A 16941-nucleotide genomic window follows, 5' to 3' on the forward strand; every position below is an offset into this window, starting at 1 on the left:
CACCACCAGGGAAGTCCTAGAAGTACTTGTTGAATGAATGAAATTTAATATATAGGCTGAGTGGGTATTTCTTTTTTTTTTTTATTTACAGTTTGTGTTTAATGCAAATCAATTCCATAACAAGAGAAGTTACTATGAATCAAAGCATAAATACACAAACACAATATACAATCCAAAATAGATGTACAGCATTCAGGCATGAAACAAAAGAGAATGTTCATTCACACACACAGTAGCTTGAGATCTGTTGGATATGGTTGTTCCAGTGTAGATTTCTAAAGATGGAAAAAAAATGACTGGTTATCAAGACTACTGTGGCCATATTAGATTTCGGAACATCTAAGCATCAGTGTGTGACCATGCGAACAAAAGACTTTAGGGAGTGTCTATTTTTAAAAAGGTTTCTGTGCATCAAGGCAGTTGTGAAAAGATTTACTTTCCAAAATCAAGCCCATTTTAGGCTTAGGACCAGGTTCTAACTATCTAAAAATATTGAATGATAACATAAAGTGTTCCAAATGTGGCTATACTGATTCAGTTTAAAAAGAAGTATTTACAGAAAAGAGTACAAAAGTTTTTCTGAATTTAACGTAAGCAAGCTTCCAGTCTTCCCTTGCCAAATATATTTGATTTATAGTTTAGCTCCTTCACATATTTGCCTTTTTAATTTCAAGATTTGTCAATCTTACCTTCAAAACAGATCATTTTTTAAACTGTAAAAAGTATCCGACATATGCAGAAATAAAAAGCATTTTGAATTAGTTGAGATCAATGTAATTCTACTCTTTGTTATCTGTTTAGCTAAATGAATCTACTGCTCTTTTTGAATAAGAATAGTTGATAAATATATAAGCAAAATGTACTCATTATGCTTGGATTTGGGGTAGATTCCAATCCATCATTGCCCTGGTACATATCAATGACTATATAAAAATTCAAATGCAATGTCAAACCCAAACCCCAAGGGAAAGAAAGAGTTCAGTTCCCAAGAGAACAGCAATAGCTTAACATAAAATTTTCTCTAGAGTACATCAGCATTAAATTAGTACTGCTGAAACAACACATTGAGGATTTACAGTAACACCTGGAAGTTCCTTCTAATGTACATATAAATAGAATCACAGAAGCTTTGTTTTACCTCATTGTTTTATGGCCTTATAAATTTAATGAACAAATGAAAACTGAATCTCTGTTCCACATCCCATTCTTTATCTCTTGGTAAGATAAAATCTATTCTCACTTTCAAGGTAGAGTTTTATGTGTCCATACTTCTTAAGCCACATTTAAGGAAATCATCTCTTAACTAATTTTGGATGTTGTCTCTCTTCATCTTGTACAGGAAACTCCAGCAGATTTAATATTGGCATTCGTCATCTAGTCAAACCCTTCACATGCTCTTCAAACCAATCAAATTTGGGATCCTCAACAGTTTCTGTCAATAAAATAAGGTGTGGAACTAGCAGATTCATTCAATGAAGACCTGTTCTTTTTTCCCTTGTCACACTGGATGTCTGGATGCCATCTGAATTGGGTTTAGAGGATGGGAAGTACAGATGTTTCTTGGCCTGAGTCTCTTAACAGTAGAGATGTAGAAGGGAGAGCGAGATCACCAAGAGACCGGCTGTTGACTGCAGAGTACCGGCACTTGCCTTGGTGGTGGCATTCGCTGGATTGGGGGCAGCTGAGGTATGCTGGGAGGAATTACTTGAAGGCGTTACAACAGTTGTTTGATTTGAATAAATCTGCGTAGGTAAGAGCAGTGCCAGAAGCAGCAGCCCCAGTCCAAGCCTGGCCACCATCGCTTTGCCCATGTCCGCTCCGTCGGTGCGCAGCGCGTCTCACTGGATGCGGGGTACGTGAAGGACCGCTGGCTCCGGGCGGGCGCAGGCAAGGTGGGCCTGAGTGGGTATTTCTGGGCTTTGCACAGTCTTTTAGAAGACCTCGTGAAAGCTTGAGTGGTCGTGAAAAATGGTTGAGCAACCATAATATGAAATGCCAAAGGACTCAGAATGAGACTCCAAGTTACGAGGCTTTTAGAGCACCAATCTTCACACACTCAGTTAGCTAAGAGGGAAATCTCGGAAGATGAACAGGAGGGAGCACAAAAAATGTGGAATCCAATGCAATGGGCAGTTTTCCACATCATTATAGCAGTATTTTGTAACAATTTCTTTGGCAACTGACAGCAGGCGTTTAAATCAGCTATTTCCTCCTCAGAATTCCTCTCCAAAGAATAATAATGACCTCTGCAACTCTGAAGGAAATGTAGCCCCTACTCGGATACAATCTTATCTGGGAAATTGCCATGGTATTCGTCACAGCTGTCATTGAGTGGAGCCCATTAGAGATGTGCTGAGTGTAGATCTACAGGGTTGTAAGCTCTGAGCTCTCCCACTCCACAATCTCCCCTGGTTTCAGCAGGAAAACAAAAACCACTCAGTGTTTTGGGGACAGAGTCTCCTCAGAGCAGGCTCAGCAAGAGAGAGCCATTCAGACAGCCCCAAGCCCATAGAAGTTATTCTACGGCTTGGGTTGTAGATTTATAAGGACGTTTGCAGGGATACCATTGGGAAGGGCAGAACACAGAGTTTATAGAGAAAGCCCAGATTTCTATTTCTTTAATTGGAGAGCACGAGGGGAGCTAAAGACCTAAAAAGCTGGGCTAGTTGTGGTAGGAGGTTGGCACTGGGACCTTGGACCAGAATTCTTTTTGGTTTGTTTCAATGAAACAGTGAGCTGTTACAGCTCCTTTTCTTTTCATGCAGAGTGTTAGAGCTGAAAGTCTAATGCTGGATGATATATAATTTAAGAAACTGGAGTCCAGATTTCTGTCCAGTGACTGGGCAGAGGCCCACATGCAGGAGGTGGCAGGACCCAGGATGCCTGGATTTGGACCAGTGGGACTTACTAAAATTTGGTTCTGTGAGGGAATATTCCTGAAAATCTAATGTAAGTTTTCTTCATTAATAACTAAGTACCCCAAATCCAATTCCCTTTTATTTTCAAATAAATTTTGTTTTTAACCTACAGTTGCCTTTACGAAGAAACAGACATAAAAATAGTCTTCTACGCAGTAGGATTTAGAAACAATTTATTTTAAAATTACAGGAGAGTTCCCTGGTGGCGTTGTGGTTAGGATTCTGGGCTTTCACTGCCGTGGCCTTGGGTTCAATCCCTGGTTGGGGAACTGAGATCCTGCAAGCCATGCAGCGTGGTCAAAAAAATTTTTTTTTAATTAAAAAATCCAACTGGTCTTTACTCTCCAAACGACCTGACCTGCTGCTGTCAGATTAATCTTCCTTAGGAAAAATTCTGTTTCTGGAAAACTTTGCCACCTCTTTCTTTTCACTTTAACTTGCAATCAGAATCTTCCTCTGAGGCTCTGAAAATCTTTTAAAAATAAAATAAAATTTCATTGTCCTAGAAACTAACTTACTGCACGATGCGAGTTGCTTATTCCCAGAAAGTTGTTTACCCACCTTGCCTCAAAACAAAATCTTTGCCCACACACAGCACATCACAGGGTTTTCTAAACTAGAGACTCTAAAACTGGGTATCGCTTACTCTGCACAGATAACATTGCAGATGTTGTTGCTACCTCCACTCCCCTCGTGCCACCAGAAGACCATCCCTAGGTTCCTGAAGATTGTGGGCATTACCAGCATGCCCCAGAGTTTCCCTTTTGCTGTTTTTTTTTTTTGTTTTAATTTTTATTTATTTATTTTATTTTAATTTTTATTTTTGGCTGTGTTGGGTCTCCGTTGCTGTGTGTGGGCTTTCTCTAGTTGCGGTGAGCCGGGGCTACTCTTTGTTGTGGTGTGCAGACTTCTCATTGTCTTGGCTTCTCTTGTTGCAGAACACGGGCTCTAGGTGCACGGACTTCAGTAGTTGTGGCACGTGGGCTCAGTAGTTGTGGCTTGCAGGCTGTAGAGCTCAGGCTCAGTAGTTGTGGAGCATGGGCTTAGTTGCTCCATGGCATGTGGGATCTTCCCTGTCTAGGGCTCGAACCCATGTCCCTTGCATTGGCAGGTGGATTCTTAACGACTGTGCCACCAGGGAAGGCCCTCCCTTTTGTTTTTGTTTGGTTGGGGAAGAGGCAGTCAGCAAAGGCTGGGAGAGAGAGCTGAGGTAACTCAACAACACCATGGCAACTGTTATGTAATCTCATCAATTCTTTTATTTCTTCCCATTTGCTCAGCTAACATCTCCCCTCCTCTCTCTATTACTTGCTCTCATTTTGAAAGAAGAAGCCATGTTTCCATCCCCACCCCAGCGCCTGACTGAGAACAAGATGCCCGTGGACCACACCAGTGATTGGACTTCACTCCTTTCCATCACCTCCCATTTTCCTTTCTTGTTTTCTGCTCTTTTTCGACGGTCCAGTCTTCAACTTTTTGAAAGCCAGTTGTAAGGAAAACAGTGGTGAAAACAATGACTGAAATAGGGACAAAAGTTTCTTTGAACTAGTTTGTATTTTATAATATGATATTACATTATCAAATTATGTCTGTGTTTCCCAACACATTCTCTTTTGTGTAACTCGCTTATTTTTCCTCTTTGTAGGTCCATAAAATAATTTTCTCTTTGACGGTAAATGAACCAGAGCAAGAGTACAACTGTTTGTGAAGCTATTCTCAAGCGCCTAGTAAAGTGCTCTAATGACAAATACCCCTAAAGAATTATTGTTGATAAATGGTAACATGACACACGAAATCAGGGTAAAAAAATAAAAGCCTTGTTAAAATTATTAGCATAGAAAGAAAACGATATACCATGTTTAACTTTTGAACTGTATTTACATAGCTAACATAGTTTTTATTCTCTTTCTTTGTTAAAAAAAGTATTTTGAATTTATAACCATGAATGTATCATCCATCTTTGTAATAATATTATTATTATCTTCAATATATCATAACTAAGTATAGTTCAGTTGTACACATAATTACATCCATGTGTAACATTTTTAAAGTTTCTGTATAAATTTAAAAGTGTATTTAAATACTACCTTTTATTTTTAAATTTGTATTAAAAGAGAGCATGGCAGTATTCTAAAGTCAATGAAATTCCATCACGTATATATCAATTGAGATGGGTGCATATATAGGTACATATATAAACATAAACTAATTCAAAGTTTTCTCCTTAATTTTAAGCTTAATATGATTAAATTAGTTATTAAATAATCAGTTGTCTTATAATCAGATTCTACTGTTCAAACTAAAATGAAATATACCTCCCTTTATTAAAAAAAAGTCTGGGGAACGGATTAAAGAGATGACATGGTAATTTCCATTACAAGTACTTTTTCTGCCATCTAGTGGAAAAATGAAATCTATAAGGATTCGTAATTTACATTTTTAATTCTATAGTCTCAAATTACTTAGCAAGGGCTTATTTGAAATATCAAGAAAAGAAAACAAATAATGTGTTCTCTCCCTGGTTCTGGTTTGATCTGCAGGTGGACCAAATGGGGGTAATCCTGAACATTCCCCATGTTGCCAAAGGGACTACAAACAGAATAATGCAGGGGATGCTTCGGGCTTTCTATAATAGTCACAGAGGCCATCGACTCCAAACAAGGTACTAGCACCCACTGTTTTATGTAACGACAGTGATCGTCGTTCACTGTCAAAGTGATGAAAGATGCCTCTTTTCCCTACATCCCTTTTTGTTCCTGTCTCACTGCTCCAATCCTATAAACTGGAGGAGAGGATTTAGACTAGAGAGATGTTTTGTTGAGCACTGTCTAGATCAATGGCTTTCAAACTTTTTAAACTGCAACTCACACTAAGACGTGTATTTGACATTGTGACCCAGTGTATGTACATAAAACAGAAGACAAATTTCCACAAGTAGTAACCTTTATATAAGTGATCACTACGATATTTCACATTCTGTTCTGCTTTATTCTATTTCACTTTTTGGTATTATTTTAAAACTTTTTAAATTGATTTCATGATCCACTAATAGTCCTGAAGATTGAAAAATCACTGGTAAGAGTTTCCTGAGAAGTCCTAAGTGTTTACCTCCTCTGCTTTAAAAATAAAAACGACAAAAAGTTAAATGAAAAAAGATGATAGAGATTGGTTAATTAGTACAAAGACCTTTGAGAACTTCTCAAAGATATTTTATCTGGTGAATGTTCACTATGATATAGCACTAACATCATCCTCTCTGTCGCCAAGAATAGAAGGCTTGGATTCATCTTCATAGCCACCTCTCTCATTGAATCAATCATAAAATTCTGTGGATTCTATCATCACAACGTGTCTCATATCTTTGTTACTCTTTTCATCTGGTTTAGACCCTTCCCATTTCTCCCTGGATGGTCACAGAAGCTTCCACACTGCTCTCCCCATCTCCATCTTTCAACCCTCTGGTCCAACCTTCACACAGCTGCCAAGACTTTCTCTCCTCCTCACAGGTCAATGACATCATTCACTGCATCCCGTGACTAATGAAGAACACCCAAGCACCTTAGGGTGGCATTCAAAACCCTCCCTGCTCAGTGCTTTGTTGGCATTTAATAGTTTAGATTAGATTATTGCTCTCCCCACGAGATTGTGAACTAGGACTATACCTTTGTCTCTCTTTGAGCATATTATATTTGCCCCAGCAGATGCTTAATATGTGTCTGTAAAAGTCACTGAACAAAAAGCAAAACAAAAGAACCAAAAAAAGAATGTATCAAAAAAAAAGGCACTGAACAAAATTTCCTTTCTGACTTTCAGTTTTCTCTTTAGTCCTGTGTACACCCTCCATTCCAGTTGCTATCTTACGAACAGTTCCCTGAACTCATGTTTATTAGTTAGTTTTTCTAATTTAATTTTCTTTTTTTAATTGAAGTATAGTTGATGTAAAGTAGTATTATGTTATATGTGCACAATATAGTGATTCACAATCTTTAAAGGTTATACTCCATTTATAGTTATTATAAAATATTGGCTATAGTCCCCGTGTCGTACTATATACCTTTGTAGCTTATTTTATACATAATAGTTTGTACCTCTTAACTTCCTACCGCAATATCGCCCCTCCCCCTTCCCTCTCCCCACTGGTAACCAGTAGTTTGTTCTGTATATCTGTGAGTCTACTTTTTTGTAATATTCACTAGTTTGTTGTAATTTTTAGATTCTACATATAAGTGATATCATACAGCATTTGTCTTTCTCTGTCTGACTTCTTTAATTTAGCATAATGTCCTCTAAGTCCATCCATGTTGCTTCAAATGGCAAAATTTCATTCTTTTTTATGACTGCGTATGTAGTATACCACATATTCTTTTCTTTTTATTGATGTATAGTTGATTTACAATGTTTCAGATGTACAGCAAAGTGATTCTGTTATATATATATATATATATATAAAACTGAATATATATATTCTTTTTCATATTCTTTTCCATTATAGGTTATTACAAGATATTGAATATAGTTCCCTGTACTATACAGTAGGTCTTTGTTGTTTGCCTATTTTAGATATAGGAGTATGTAACTGTTAATCCCAAATTCCCAATTCATCCCTCCCCACTTTCCCCTTTGGTAACCATATGTTTGTTTTCTATGTCTGTGAGTCTATTTCTGTTTTCTAAGTAAGTTCATTTGTATCATTTTTTTAGATTCCACATATAAGTAATATCATATGATATTTATCTTTGTCTGACCTCCTTCACTTAGTATGATAATTTCTACGTCCATCCATCTTGCTGCAAATGGCTTTATTTCATTCTTTTTTATGGCTGAGTAGTATTCCATTGTGTATATATACCACATCTTCTTTATCCATTCATCTGGCAATGGACATTTAGGTTGCTTCCATGTCTTGGCTATTGTAAATAGTGCTGCTATGAACATTAGGGTGCATGTATCTTTTCAACTTAGAGTTTTCAACTTTTCTGGATATATGCCTGGGAGTGGAATTTGCTGGATCATATGGTAACTCTATTTTTAGTTTTTAAGGAACCTCTATACTATTCTCCATAGTGGCCACACCAACTTACATTCCTACCAACAGTGTAGGAGGGTTTCATTTTCTCCACACCCTCTCCAGCATTTATTACTTGTAGACTTTTTGATGTTGTTTATTTTAAAGAATGTGCCTATGCTCAAGTTTTTTCCTGGCTGCCTTACTTTCTGTTTCCTGCCTGTGGAAATCCTTTTCCCCTTTAAATTCCAGCTCAGATGCCATCCCTTGCAAGAAACTCCCTTGGTCCCCAGCAGACTGAATCCCCACAGTGTAATAGTAACTTCAGTATCTATTCAGTGCTTACGCTATCGTGCCCAGTTTAAGATCATGTTTCTCTGTGTCTGTCTCTCTTGATTGTGACCATCTCGAGGGCAGGGAACATGCCTTTTGCATTTTTCTAGCCTTTGGGGCTATTCCAGGTGTTGAATGTATGTTCATTTACTTGAACACACTGGTTACATGTATCTTTTTAAATACATAATGATGTATTATCATCTGATAATGATGTTATCAGATGTGTAGGCCAGCCACATCTTAGATGAGCTATTTTAAGTTTTAAGTTTCAGAGCAGGTATTTGACCAAGATTTCCAGTTTGAATTATCAGTCCACACTCCAAAAATTTATTTTAGTATTTCTCAAGCACTATATCCTTCTGAAAATACCAGAAAGTAGAAAAGCTATCAACCAACAGCCCGTTGGATTGCCCCTTGCCATGTTCCCATAATGATCTGTACTTTCCTCTGTCACTGGACTTCCTCCTTGTACTGCACGATCTGGTTCCATGAGATCCTTGAAGGTAGGGAGTCTCTCATTCATTTGTATACTCAGCAACGAACGTACCACCTACACCTAGCAGATGGTCAATAAATGTTTGTCGAATGAGAGAACGAGAGACACAGAGAATTATAATGGATAAAAAAGAAGTATTAGATATTATGTCCATCTTCAAGGAGATTATGCACCAGTTAGGAAAATAATTACCTAAATATTCTGACCGTCATGTCCTACACTTAATAGACATTCAGTCCATTTTAATGAATTACTATTAATGAAATTTCTATGTGCAGGAAAAATGCTAAACACTCATCAAGAAGTGCAAGTGCTGTCTCTGTCCTCTAGGAGAGCACGATCAAGTGTGAGATAATAAAAAATGTTCACAACACATTACTCAGCAGGTTGGTTTCCTGCCAAATGTGTTTTGGAGATATCACTGTAAGCTGTAATGGTTAGATAAGACTTCCCAAAGAAAGAAGATCTTTGTCAAGAACTGTGGAAAGTTTGAGATTTTACGCTATTTACAAGCTGAAAAGTTAGTCTGCCGCATTTTCATAGATGCTGGCAGAGGCCACAAAACTCCTGGCTCCGAAGCAACGGACTCTATTGCTCCGAGAACAGCAGGCAGCAGGAGCTTTGTGTCCACATTGGTCCCCTTTGTCCTCCACAGCCCACGGGGGCAATAAAGGAGGATGCAGCACACTCTGTGGGTTTGCATCACAGCTGAGGGACACTGAGCTAAGGAAACCCCAATCCTCTGAAGAGGTGGCTAGCAAACCTGTCCAATCTTTGTCCTGGAGGGAGACATTATCCTTATTATCCTGGTCAGAAAACAAATCTGTTCTCTCCCAAAGGGAGATCCTGTCTGCGTTCCAAGGCTTTTTGCTGTACAAACATCCTTGACAAAATGGCCCAGAACGAACGCTGTCAAGGCCTTTCCTCAGAAGATAGACAGAAACACAAGAGACCCATGGAGGACGTTTTTTCAACATTTTTAACTTGGTTCTTGAAGGTCGGGTGTGATTTGATCACGTAATAGGAAGAGAACGAGTATTCTAGGAGAAAGAATTTCGTGTGCACATATTTATTTGATGACAGACCTCTCCAAGCCTCAGTTTCTTTACCTCTGTGATTGAAATAATACCTACTTCACAAGGTTGCTGTGAAAAATGACATAAGGTAATGTATGTATGGCATCCAGCCTGGTTTTTGACACATAGGAGGTGCCAAACTGTTAGTTCTTTTCCCCAGAATGTATAGATTGAGACTCTGTAGACTGCCCTGAGATTAAGAAAGGGAGAAAGAAAAGGTCTTTAGCAGTAAATTTGCAAAAATTTTTATTGAGCATCTACTATGTTTCAGGCACCAGGCTAGACACAGTGTCTGTCCTCTTTTTTTTTTTTAAAGAATGTTTTCTGCTGTTGTAGGGTGTGGTATTTTTAATTTAATTTATTATTATTTTAAATTTATTTATTTTTATTTATTTTTGGCCGTATTGGGTCTTCGTTGCTGTGTGCAGCCTTTCTCTAGTTGTGGTGAGCGGGGGCTACTCTTCGTTGCAGTGCGTGGGCTTCTCATTGCAGTGGCTTCTCTTGTTGAGGAGCACGGGCTCTAGGTGCGTGGGCTTCAGTAGTTGTGGCTCGCGGTCTCAGTAGTTGTGGCACACGGGATTAGTTGCTCCACGGCATGTGGGTCTTCCCAGACCAGGGCTCGAACCCGTGTCCCCTGCATTGGCAGCCAGATTCTTAATCACTGCACCACCAGGGAAGCCCCCATGCCTGTCCTCTTAAAGCTTACATTCTGCTTCATGGGGAAACTAGAGGAGAATAGAATTATATTGCTTCCATCAACTAAACTTGTTGAAGGTATACTTTCAACAAGGTTTTATGGCAATGCCATCTGACCAGGAAGCCAGGGAATTATTGAGACAGAGATGGAGCATAAAACCTAAAATAACAGAGAAATGTCAGAGTTCAGTGACAGCATACACCAGTCAACAATGGCTTTTCAGGATTATGTTGAAAGAAGGATACTAATAATCACAGAAGGAAGATTTCATGTGAATTTTATCAACAACTACATATGATTGTTAAATCATTAATTTGATAAATATTTATTGAACATTCACTCCATGTTATGTTTTGTAATAGGTGCTAGAATTCCAGGACCAAGAGTAGCAATTCCACTGAGGGTGAGATGGCCCCCAGGAAACAAGGGATTAATTTTTCACAAGCTGGTATCAATGTTCATCTACATATGGATGGAGAGAGAAGTGTGAGAATCTTGGAGATACTATGATAACGTATTTAATGCAAGGATGATTAGATGATTGAATCATTGGACAATCTTAAATTAGAACTTGAATTAGGAGAAAAGGGAGCTGTTAACATTTCTGTCTTTATCTATGGAAAGGGCAAAAAATTATTTGTCATATCATAGACCATATTTATGCCTGAAATATTTATTAGTAATAAAACAATAACTTTTGAGAGAAAAAAGAGTGTTATAAAGACCATCCCTATTTGGGGGTGGAATGGGTCTTGATAATTTAACCACTATGTTAAGCCTGCTTGATGCATTAGAATAGTATATGAAAAATCATCTCCAGTTGGTTTTTCTGGAAGAATAATGTTAACAGTACTTTTTTCCTATCTTGCTTCCAGTGCAATGCAGACTAGATTTCAGTTATTTGTCAAGAAGCTACCCAAGGGGCTAGATTGTGAGAAATGGCACATGATGTTTGACAGCTGAGCGATGGGGGCTAACTAGGAGAAGTGAATTACATTTGAAATGAGAAGCTGAGGACAAGGCTATGCAAGCAAAGCCAGAGGGAGCAGCCCTCCATCTTTAGCTTCTGTTACTCATGGATCATGAGGTGGGCTTCAGCTGATGCTGAGCTGGTCTTCCATTGGATGGCTTCAGGTAGCGTTGTGTCCAGCAGTCAAATGATTCGAAAGACCTTGAAAACTCTCCACCCTCCAATCTCATCCCCTCCCCTACTGCCCTGTGCTTCTAGCTGGCTGCATTCCTTCAAGTTGAATGGTTCTTCTAGGACTTGGCTTTCCCCAGAAAGGGGTGATGCATTATCAGTAAATCCTCGTTTGGATTCCTTTGCTCCGATCTGACTTTGTGAGGAAAAACAAGAAATCTTGGCACAAAATGCTGAAAGGGAGAACAGAAGGGAGCTGAGAAATCCCAGGTGTGAAAGCATCTTCTCTCTTCCACACGTCATTTTCCCTAGGGGCTCCCTTGTTAACCAGATTTACGGCTACATCCCAACATACATTCCAAAACCTGTCCTAACTGATGAAAGTGACAGTGCAGGAGTCATAATAATCCATCACAACGGCTCTCTTCCTTTCTAAGTCATGCTAGTGACTTGCTACCTTGAAAGGTCAAGTCCACAACAGTTTTTCCTAAGACCACAGGGCTCCCAAGGTCTTTGTGCAGTAGCATTTCAATGTAAGAACAGCTCAGGATACAGAGTGCCATTTCTGTGAAATTGAAGCACTTCTGTTTTTGTTCCACACAAAATGCTTTTGTGTCTTTCCTTCTCTCTGAACTTGGCCCTTTACATTTCTATTAGGTAAAGATGGGTAAAAGCAGGAACGGTGTTTATCCAGGGCTAAAATGAAATCTTGCAGATCTCTTTCTCCCAGGCTACCCCTTCTCTCCCCCAATTTTCTATTAGTAGATTTCCAAGGAAGCTCCTGTTTAGCCAGCTATTTTCTCCTATTTTACATGATGATTTTCAGTGTTCAACAGGAGCAAAGATCACTGATATTCCCACTGGGCTTATCAGAAGCAACTGAACAACAAGCTCTTTTATGTTGAAAATAGAGATTTAAACATTATTCATAATCCTTACTTCTCCCAACACATGCTCATCCTCATGGGCTCCTTTCACTAATTAGCTATGCAAGTCTTTACATTAAAATTTAGCTACATATTAATCTTTTGGTTTTATTGCTAGGATGTCTTGATTTTCCTTGCTATACAAACACAGTATATGCTTACATTTAAAAACGTTTTGTCTATATTTCCAAAAAGAGTATATAAAAGCAGGAGTTTATGAAAACATCAGGTCTGATTCCACTGGTGAGAAAAGATTGTATTTTGAATTTGTGTAATCAGAACCACTGAACCACTCTGTAATACGGAGGAACGAATCTGACTCCATATTAGATCCGTTTCTTTTACTTTAACCTTTGCATTCTATTGCTTTTTTTTTTCTTTTGCGGTACGCGGGCCTCTCACTGTTGTGGCCTCTCCCGTTGCGGAACACAGACTCCGGACACGCAGGCTCAGCGGCCACGGCTCACGGGCGCAGCCGCTCTGCGGCATGTGGGATCCTCCGGGACCGGGGCACGAAGCCGCGTCCCCTACCTCGGCAGCCGAACTCTCAACCACTGCGCCACCAGGGAAGCCCTGTAGTCTGTTGCTTTTGATTCGAGTTATGAATGTTGCCTGTAGCCTGAAATATACAGGATAGCCCACTTTCAAGGTTCTGACCTTTAAGTGTATAACACTTTTCTATTCATATAGAGTTAAAAAGTTGCAGAACAGAGAATAACATGTGTCTTGTTGGAGGTTTACAGGGACATCATGACCTCAGACCAAGAAGTTTGCAACAAACAGCCACAGCCCCTCCCCTTTGAGTATAAAAGAACCCTAAATTCTACCTCGTGGTAAGATGGTTCTCTAGGACCTTAGTCCACCATCTTCTCAATCTGCTGACTTTTTGAATAAAGTCACTATTCCTTCCCCCAATATCTCATTTCTCGATTTATTGGCCTGACGTGTGGCAAGTAGGACTCAGTAACAGCTCCTGAAATTAGGTTGCTAGATAAGTCCAATTAATGTAAAATATAAAATGAAAATTAATATTTATGAAGCCTCTACTATGTGCCAGGTGGTAAGCTATGGATTTTACATATCTCCACTTAATCTTCGTAACACTGTGAACTATATATTATTATCCTCATCCTACAGATAAAGAAACTGAGGCTTGGATAGGGCATATGGAATCCATGTCTGTCTGACCCCAAAACTTGAGCTTTCTGCTAAACTATATGATTAGAGCCAAAATGAATCTTGGGGATTACCTACGGTAGTGGCTTTCCAAAATGTAGGATGAGTGTCAAAGGGGGTGGTACATGGGACAGTACATTTCAAATGCAATAAATGCCATAGTGAAGAAGTTCATTTTTTTCAACTCTTTTCATCTTTTTGATAACTCAATTCTCTGTCTCTAAAACTTGTTCATCTTCTTTTCTATCACAGAAAGAGCCAGTCTCAGTATCACAGCTTCTGAAGACAATACCTAACTAAGATGTAAGTCTATGTTTATTTTTCATTGTAATTATTTTTATAGCTGCTTTCTAGCTAGGGAAAATGATGCTGGTTTTCCTTTTTAGTAGTCATGCAAATTTTTATTTTAAAAATCAACATATTTAGATTATTTTAAGCTGGCCTATTTAAAGAAAAATGGTTATAAATAATAGTTCAGTGGTATACACACGTGGTAAAAATCATGAAGATGCCCTAAGAAATATAGACTTTGGGGGCAAGGCGTTGGAGAGTCTAGGCTAAAACTCACATGAAACAATTGAAGAAGCTCACATGATACAATTGAAGAAATTCAGGAGGCCTAGAGAGATGTAATTAAGTGTCCATGACATAAATTTTACTGAATTGCTAAAACATGATCATTTACTTTTTTTTTTTAAATTGAAGTATAGCTGATTTACAATACTTCAGGAACAGCAAAGTGGTTCAGTTACATATATATTTTTTTTCACATTCGTTTCCATTATAGGTTATTACAAGATATTGAATATAGTTCCCTGTGCTATACAGTTGGTCCCTGTTGGATCACTTACCTTTTAAAACATACAATGATCTCCCCACAAGCAGGTCAGGTTCCACTGCTGTTTTCCTGGCGGGGCTTCAGACATCTTTTGACTACACATACAAACTAGAATGAGAGAAAACAAAAATTCTGTCTCCTTCTGGAGCAGTCACATAGTTTCAGTTTTCTCCAGTGCTAAAAGGTGTGAAACTGAAGTGGGTGGTATGTTAGATTAGTTTGATAGACTGGGACTTTCAGCTTAAGTCAGAAGTAGATATTTTATATTTGTTTTTATAAAATTTACATTATTTAGATATTTCAACATATGGCAATAAGCACATTCAAGTATAAGCTGTAGCTGTTACAGTAAAAAGACCCTTTACTTGTAGGAGAGCAGGTAGACTGTCTAAAAAATTTAACATGTGACATAGTTTTCCAAAATTACCTTTTGAAAGTAAAATTATCAGAACCACCTCTTCAAAGGCTTTTGATGTAACGTTTCAAGTATGCATCTGGCAATCTACTGCTTTCAGTAGCTAGAGGTGAAAATGTGGACTGCTTCTGATATAACATGCCTGCATTTCCATTCAGCTCCTGGGAACCCACAAGATACCCCGGTATTCTGCTCTATTCTAATGGGCAAAGAAGCATCATCACTTAAGAGGTAGACTTCCTGAGGCTGCTATTTAGGGCTGTCAGATGTACCACCTTTTTTCTTACAACACTTAAAATACCTGGTGTATATGAGCTCAATAGTGAATTTCATAAAACAAGAGATTTTTGTTGTTGTTGTTAAAACTGGGCTCTCCAAGTACAGTACTTCTGAAGAATGAATGGTTTTAACCTGTTATTAAAATGCAATAATATAGATCCACAGAGATGTCACAAGCCCACCAATATCAGCAATAGCATTCTGGTTAGGAAAAGAACCCTGGAGAAGCTAAGCATCTATCATTAGTCTTTTGTTATATTCTCAGCTTCTGCTTCCAGTTTCAGCTACTACAGCTGGGAATCTGATTCCCAGTCTCTTTCAGCCCCTCCCATCTTGCCTCTTCACTCCATGAGATGGTGACATAAAGTGAGTGGTACATGATGTGTGTGGGCTCTAGAGTCAGTTCACCCGGGTTGGAATCCTGGCTCTGCCACTTTCCTGATTAAGCCATTTCTTTACCCCTCTGTGCCTCAGCTTAAAGCACCAAACAATGCCTTGCATGGAACAAGTTCTCAATATGTGTTAGTTATTATTTTTCAACTGCATGGTGGATATTGTTTCTTGGGTGCTGAGTTTACCCATGCTTTCAGCTAACATATATTTATTGAGCACTTATTACATGCCAGTTCAACATGCTTGAGACACACCAATGAACAAAACCCCCCAGAATCCCTGCCCTTGTGGAGCTTCTTCAGGTAGAAGGAGACAGACAATAGTCAGTAAATATCACAACTAAGTAAACTGTATTAGAGAGTGATAAATGCTACAGGAAAAAAGAACAGATTTGGGTAAGGGGACTGGGAGGTAGGCAAGGGTGAGATTTCATATATATGTTCAATATGATATTCCTAAAATGCATTTTTCCAGAAAAACTAGATTCCCTTCTTGATTTCCATTTACTGATAAATCATTCTCTTTGCTACCCAGGTTAAAAACTCAAGTCACTTTAGTTTTTATATTTTCCCCCTAACGTTCCATTAAATCTCATGCGTTTTTCTTCTTTATTGTTCCTTGAATCTACCGATTTGAACCTTAGGCCTGCGTTACTGTCTCCTGTCACAGCCTCCTAACCAGTCCCTGCTTCTGGTCTCATCCTGCACTGCACTTGCAAAGCAAATTCCATAACAGAGTTTACCCCATCTCTTCCTTTCTCTGATGCCTGTGAAATGAAGGTCGAACTCGTTCAGGGATGTTGATAATCTGGCTTCATCCTGTCTTTTCAACCCTCTCCTACCTCCCCCTAAATATAACTTTCCATTTCAGCCAGAATAATCTACTTCTATGGATCCTCCCTCTGTGCCTACACACCACACTAGGTTCTTTCTAACACTCTATTGCTCAGTGTTTGCCTTCTCTTTGCACAAGTGTTAGAAATTTCATTAAATATTCCATATGGAATTTTGTATAATTTGACTTATTAAAGTATCCCAGGTAACACATCCTCATGAGGGAAGTGGTGTGGACCTGATCTCAGCAAGGTGGACGTGCTGATGGAAGGGCTCACTGTTTTCTGGAGAATTCACAAACATCTAAAACTGTTTTGATGCCTTTACTCAGCTTACTCAAGGACAGATTACCAGCTAACTAGTTTACTGCCAAAAATGTGCAAACAAGATCTATTTTTCCTAGACTGTTTGC

General features: G+C 38.7%; 1 protein-coding gene across 1 annotated transcript; it reads right to left on the reverse strand.

The window, feature by feature from the left end:
- Positions 1–1330: 1330 nt before the first annotated feature.
- LOC307176693 (signal transducer CD24-like) lies at positions 1331–1996 on the reverse strand. The gene has a single exon (XM_079903052.1). It carries the CDS (start codon positions 1809–1811, stop codon positions 1575–1577), a length of 237 nt encoding a protein of 78 aa, XP_079759178.1. The 5' UTR covers positions 1812–1996; the 3' UTR covers positions 1331–1574.
- Positions 1997–16941: the final 14945 nt, after the last annotated feature.

This window comes from Stenella coeruleoalba (assembly GCF_951394435.1).
Source record: "Stenella coeruleoalba genome assembly, chromosome: 18".
Lineage (NCBI taxonomy): Eukaryota > Metazoa > Chordata > Mammalia > Artiodactyla > Delphinidae > Stenella > Stenella coeruleoalba.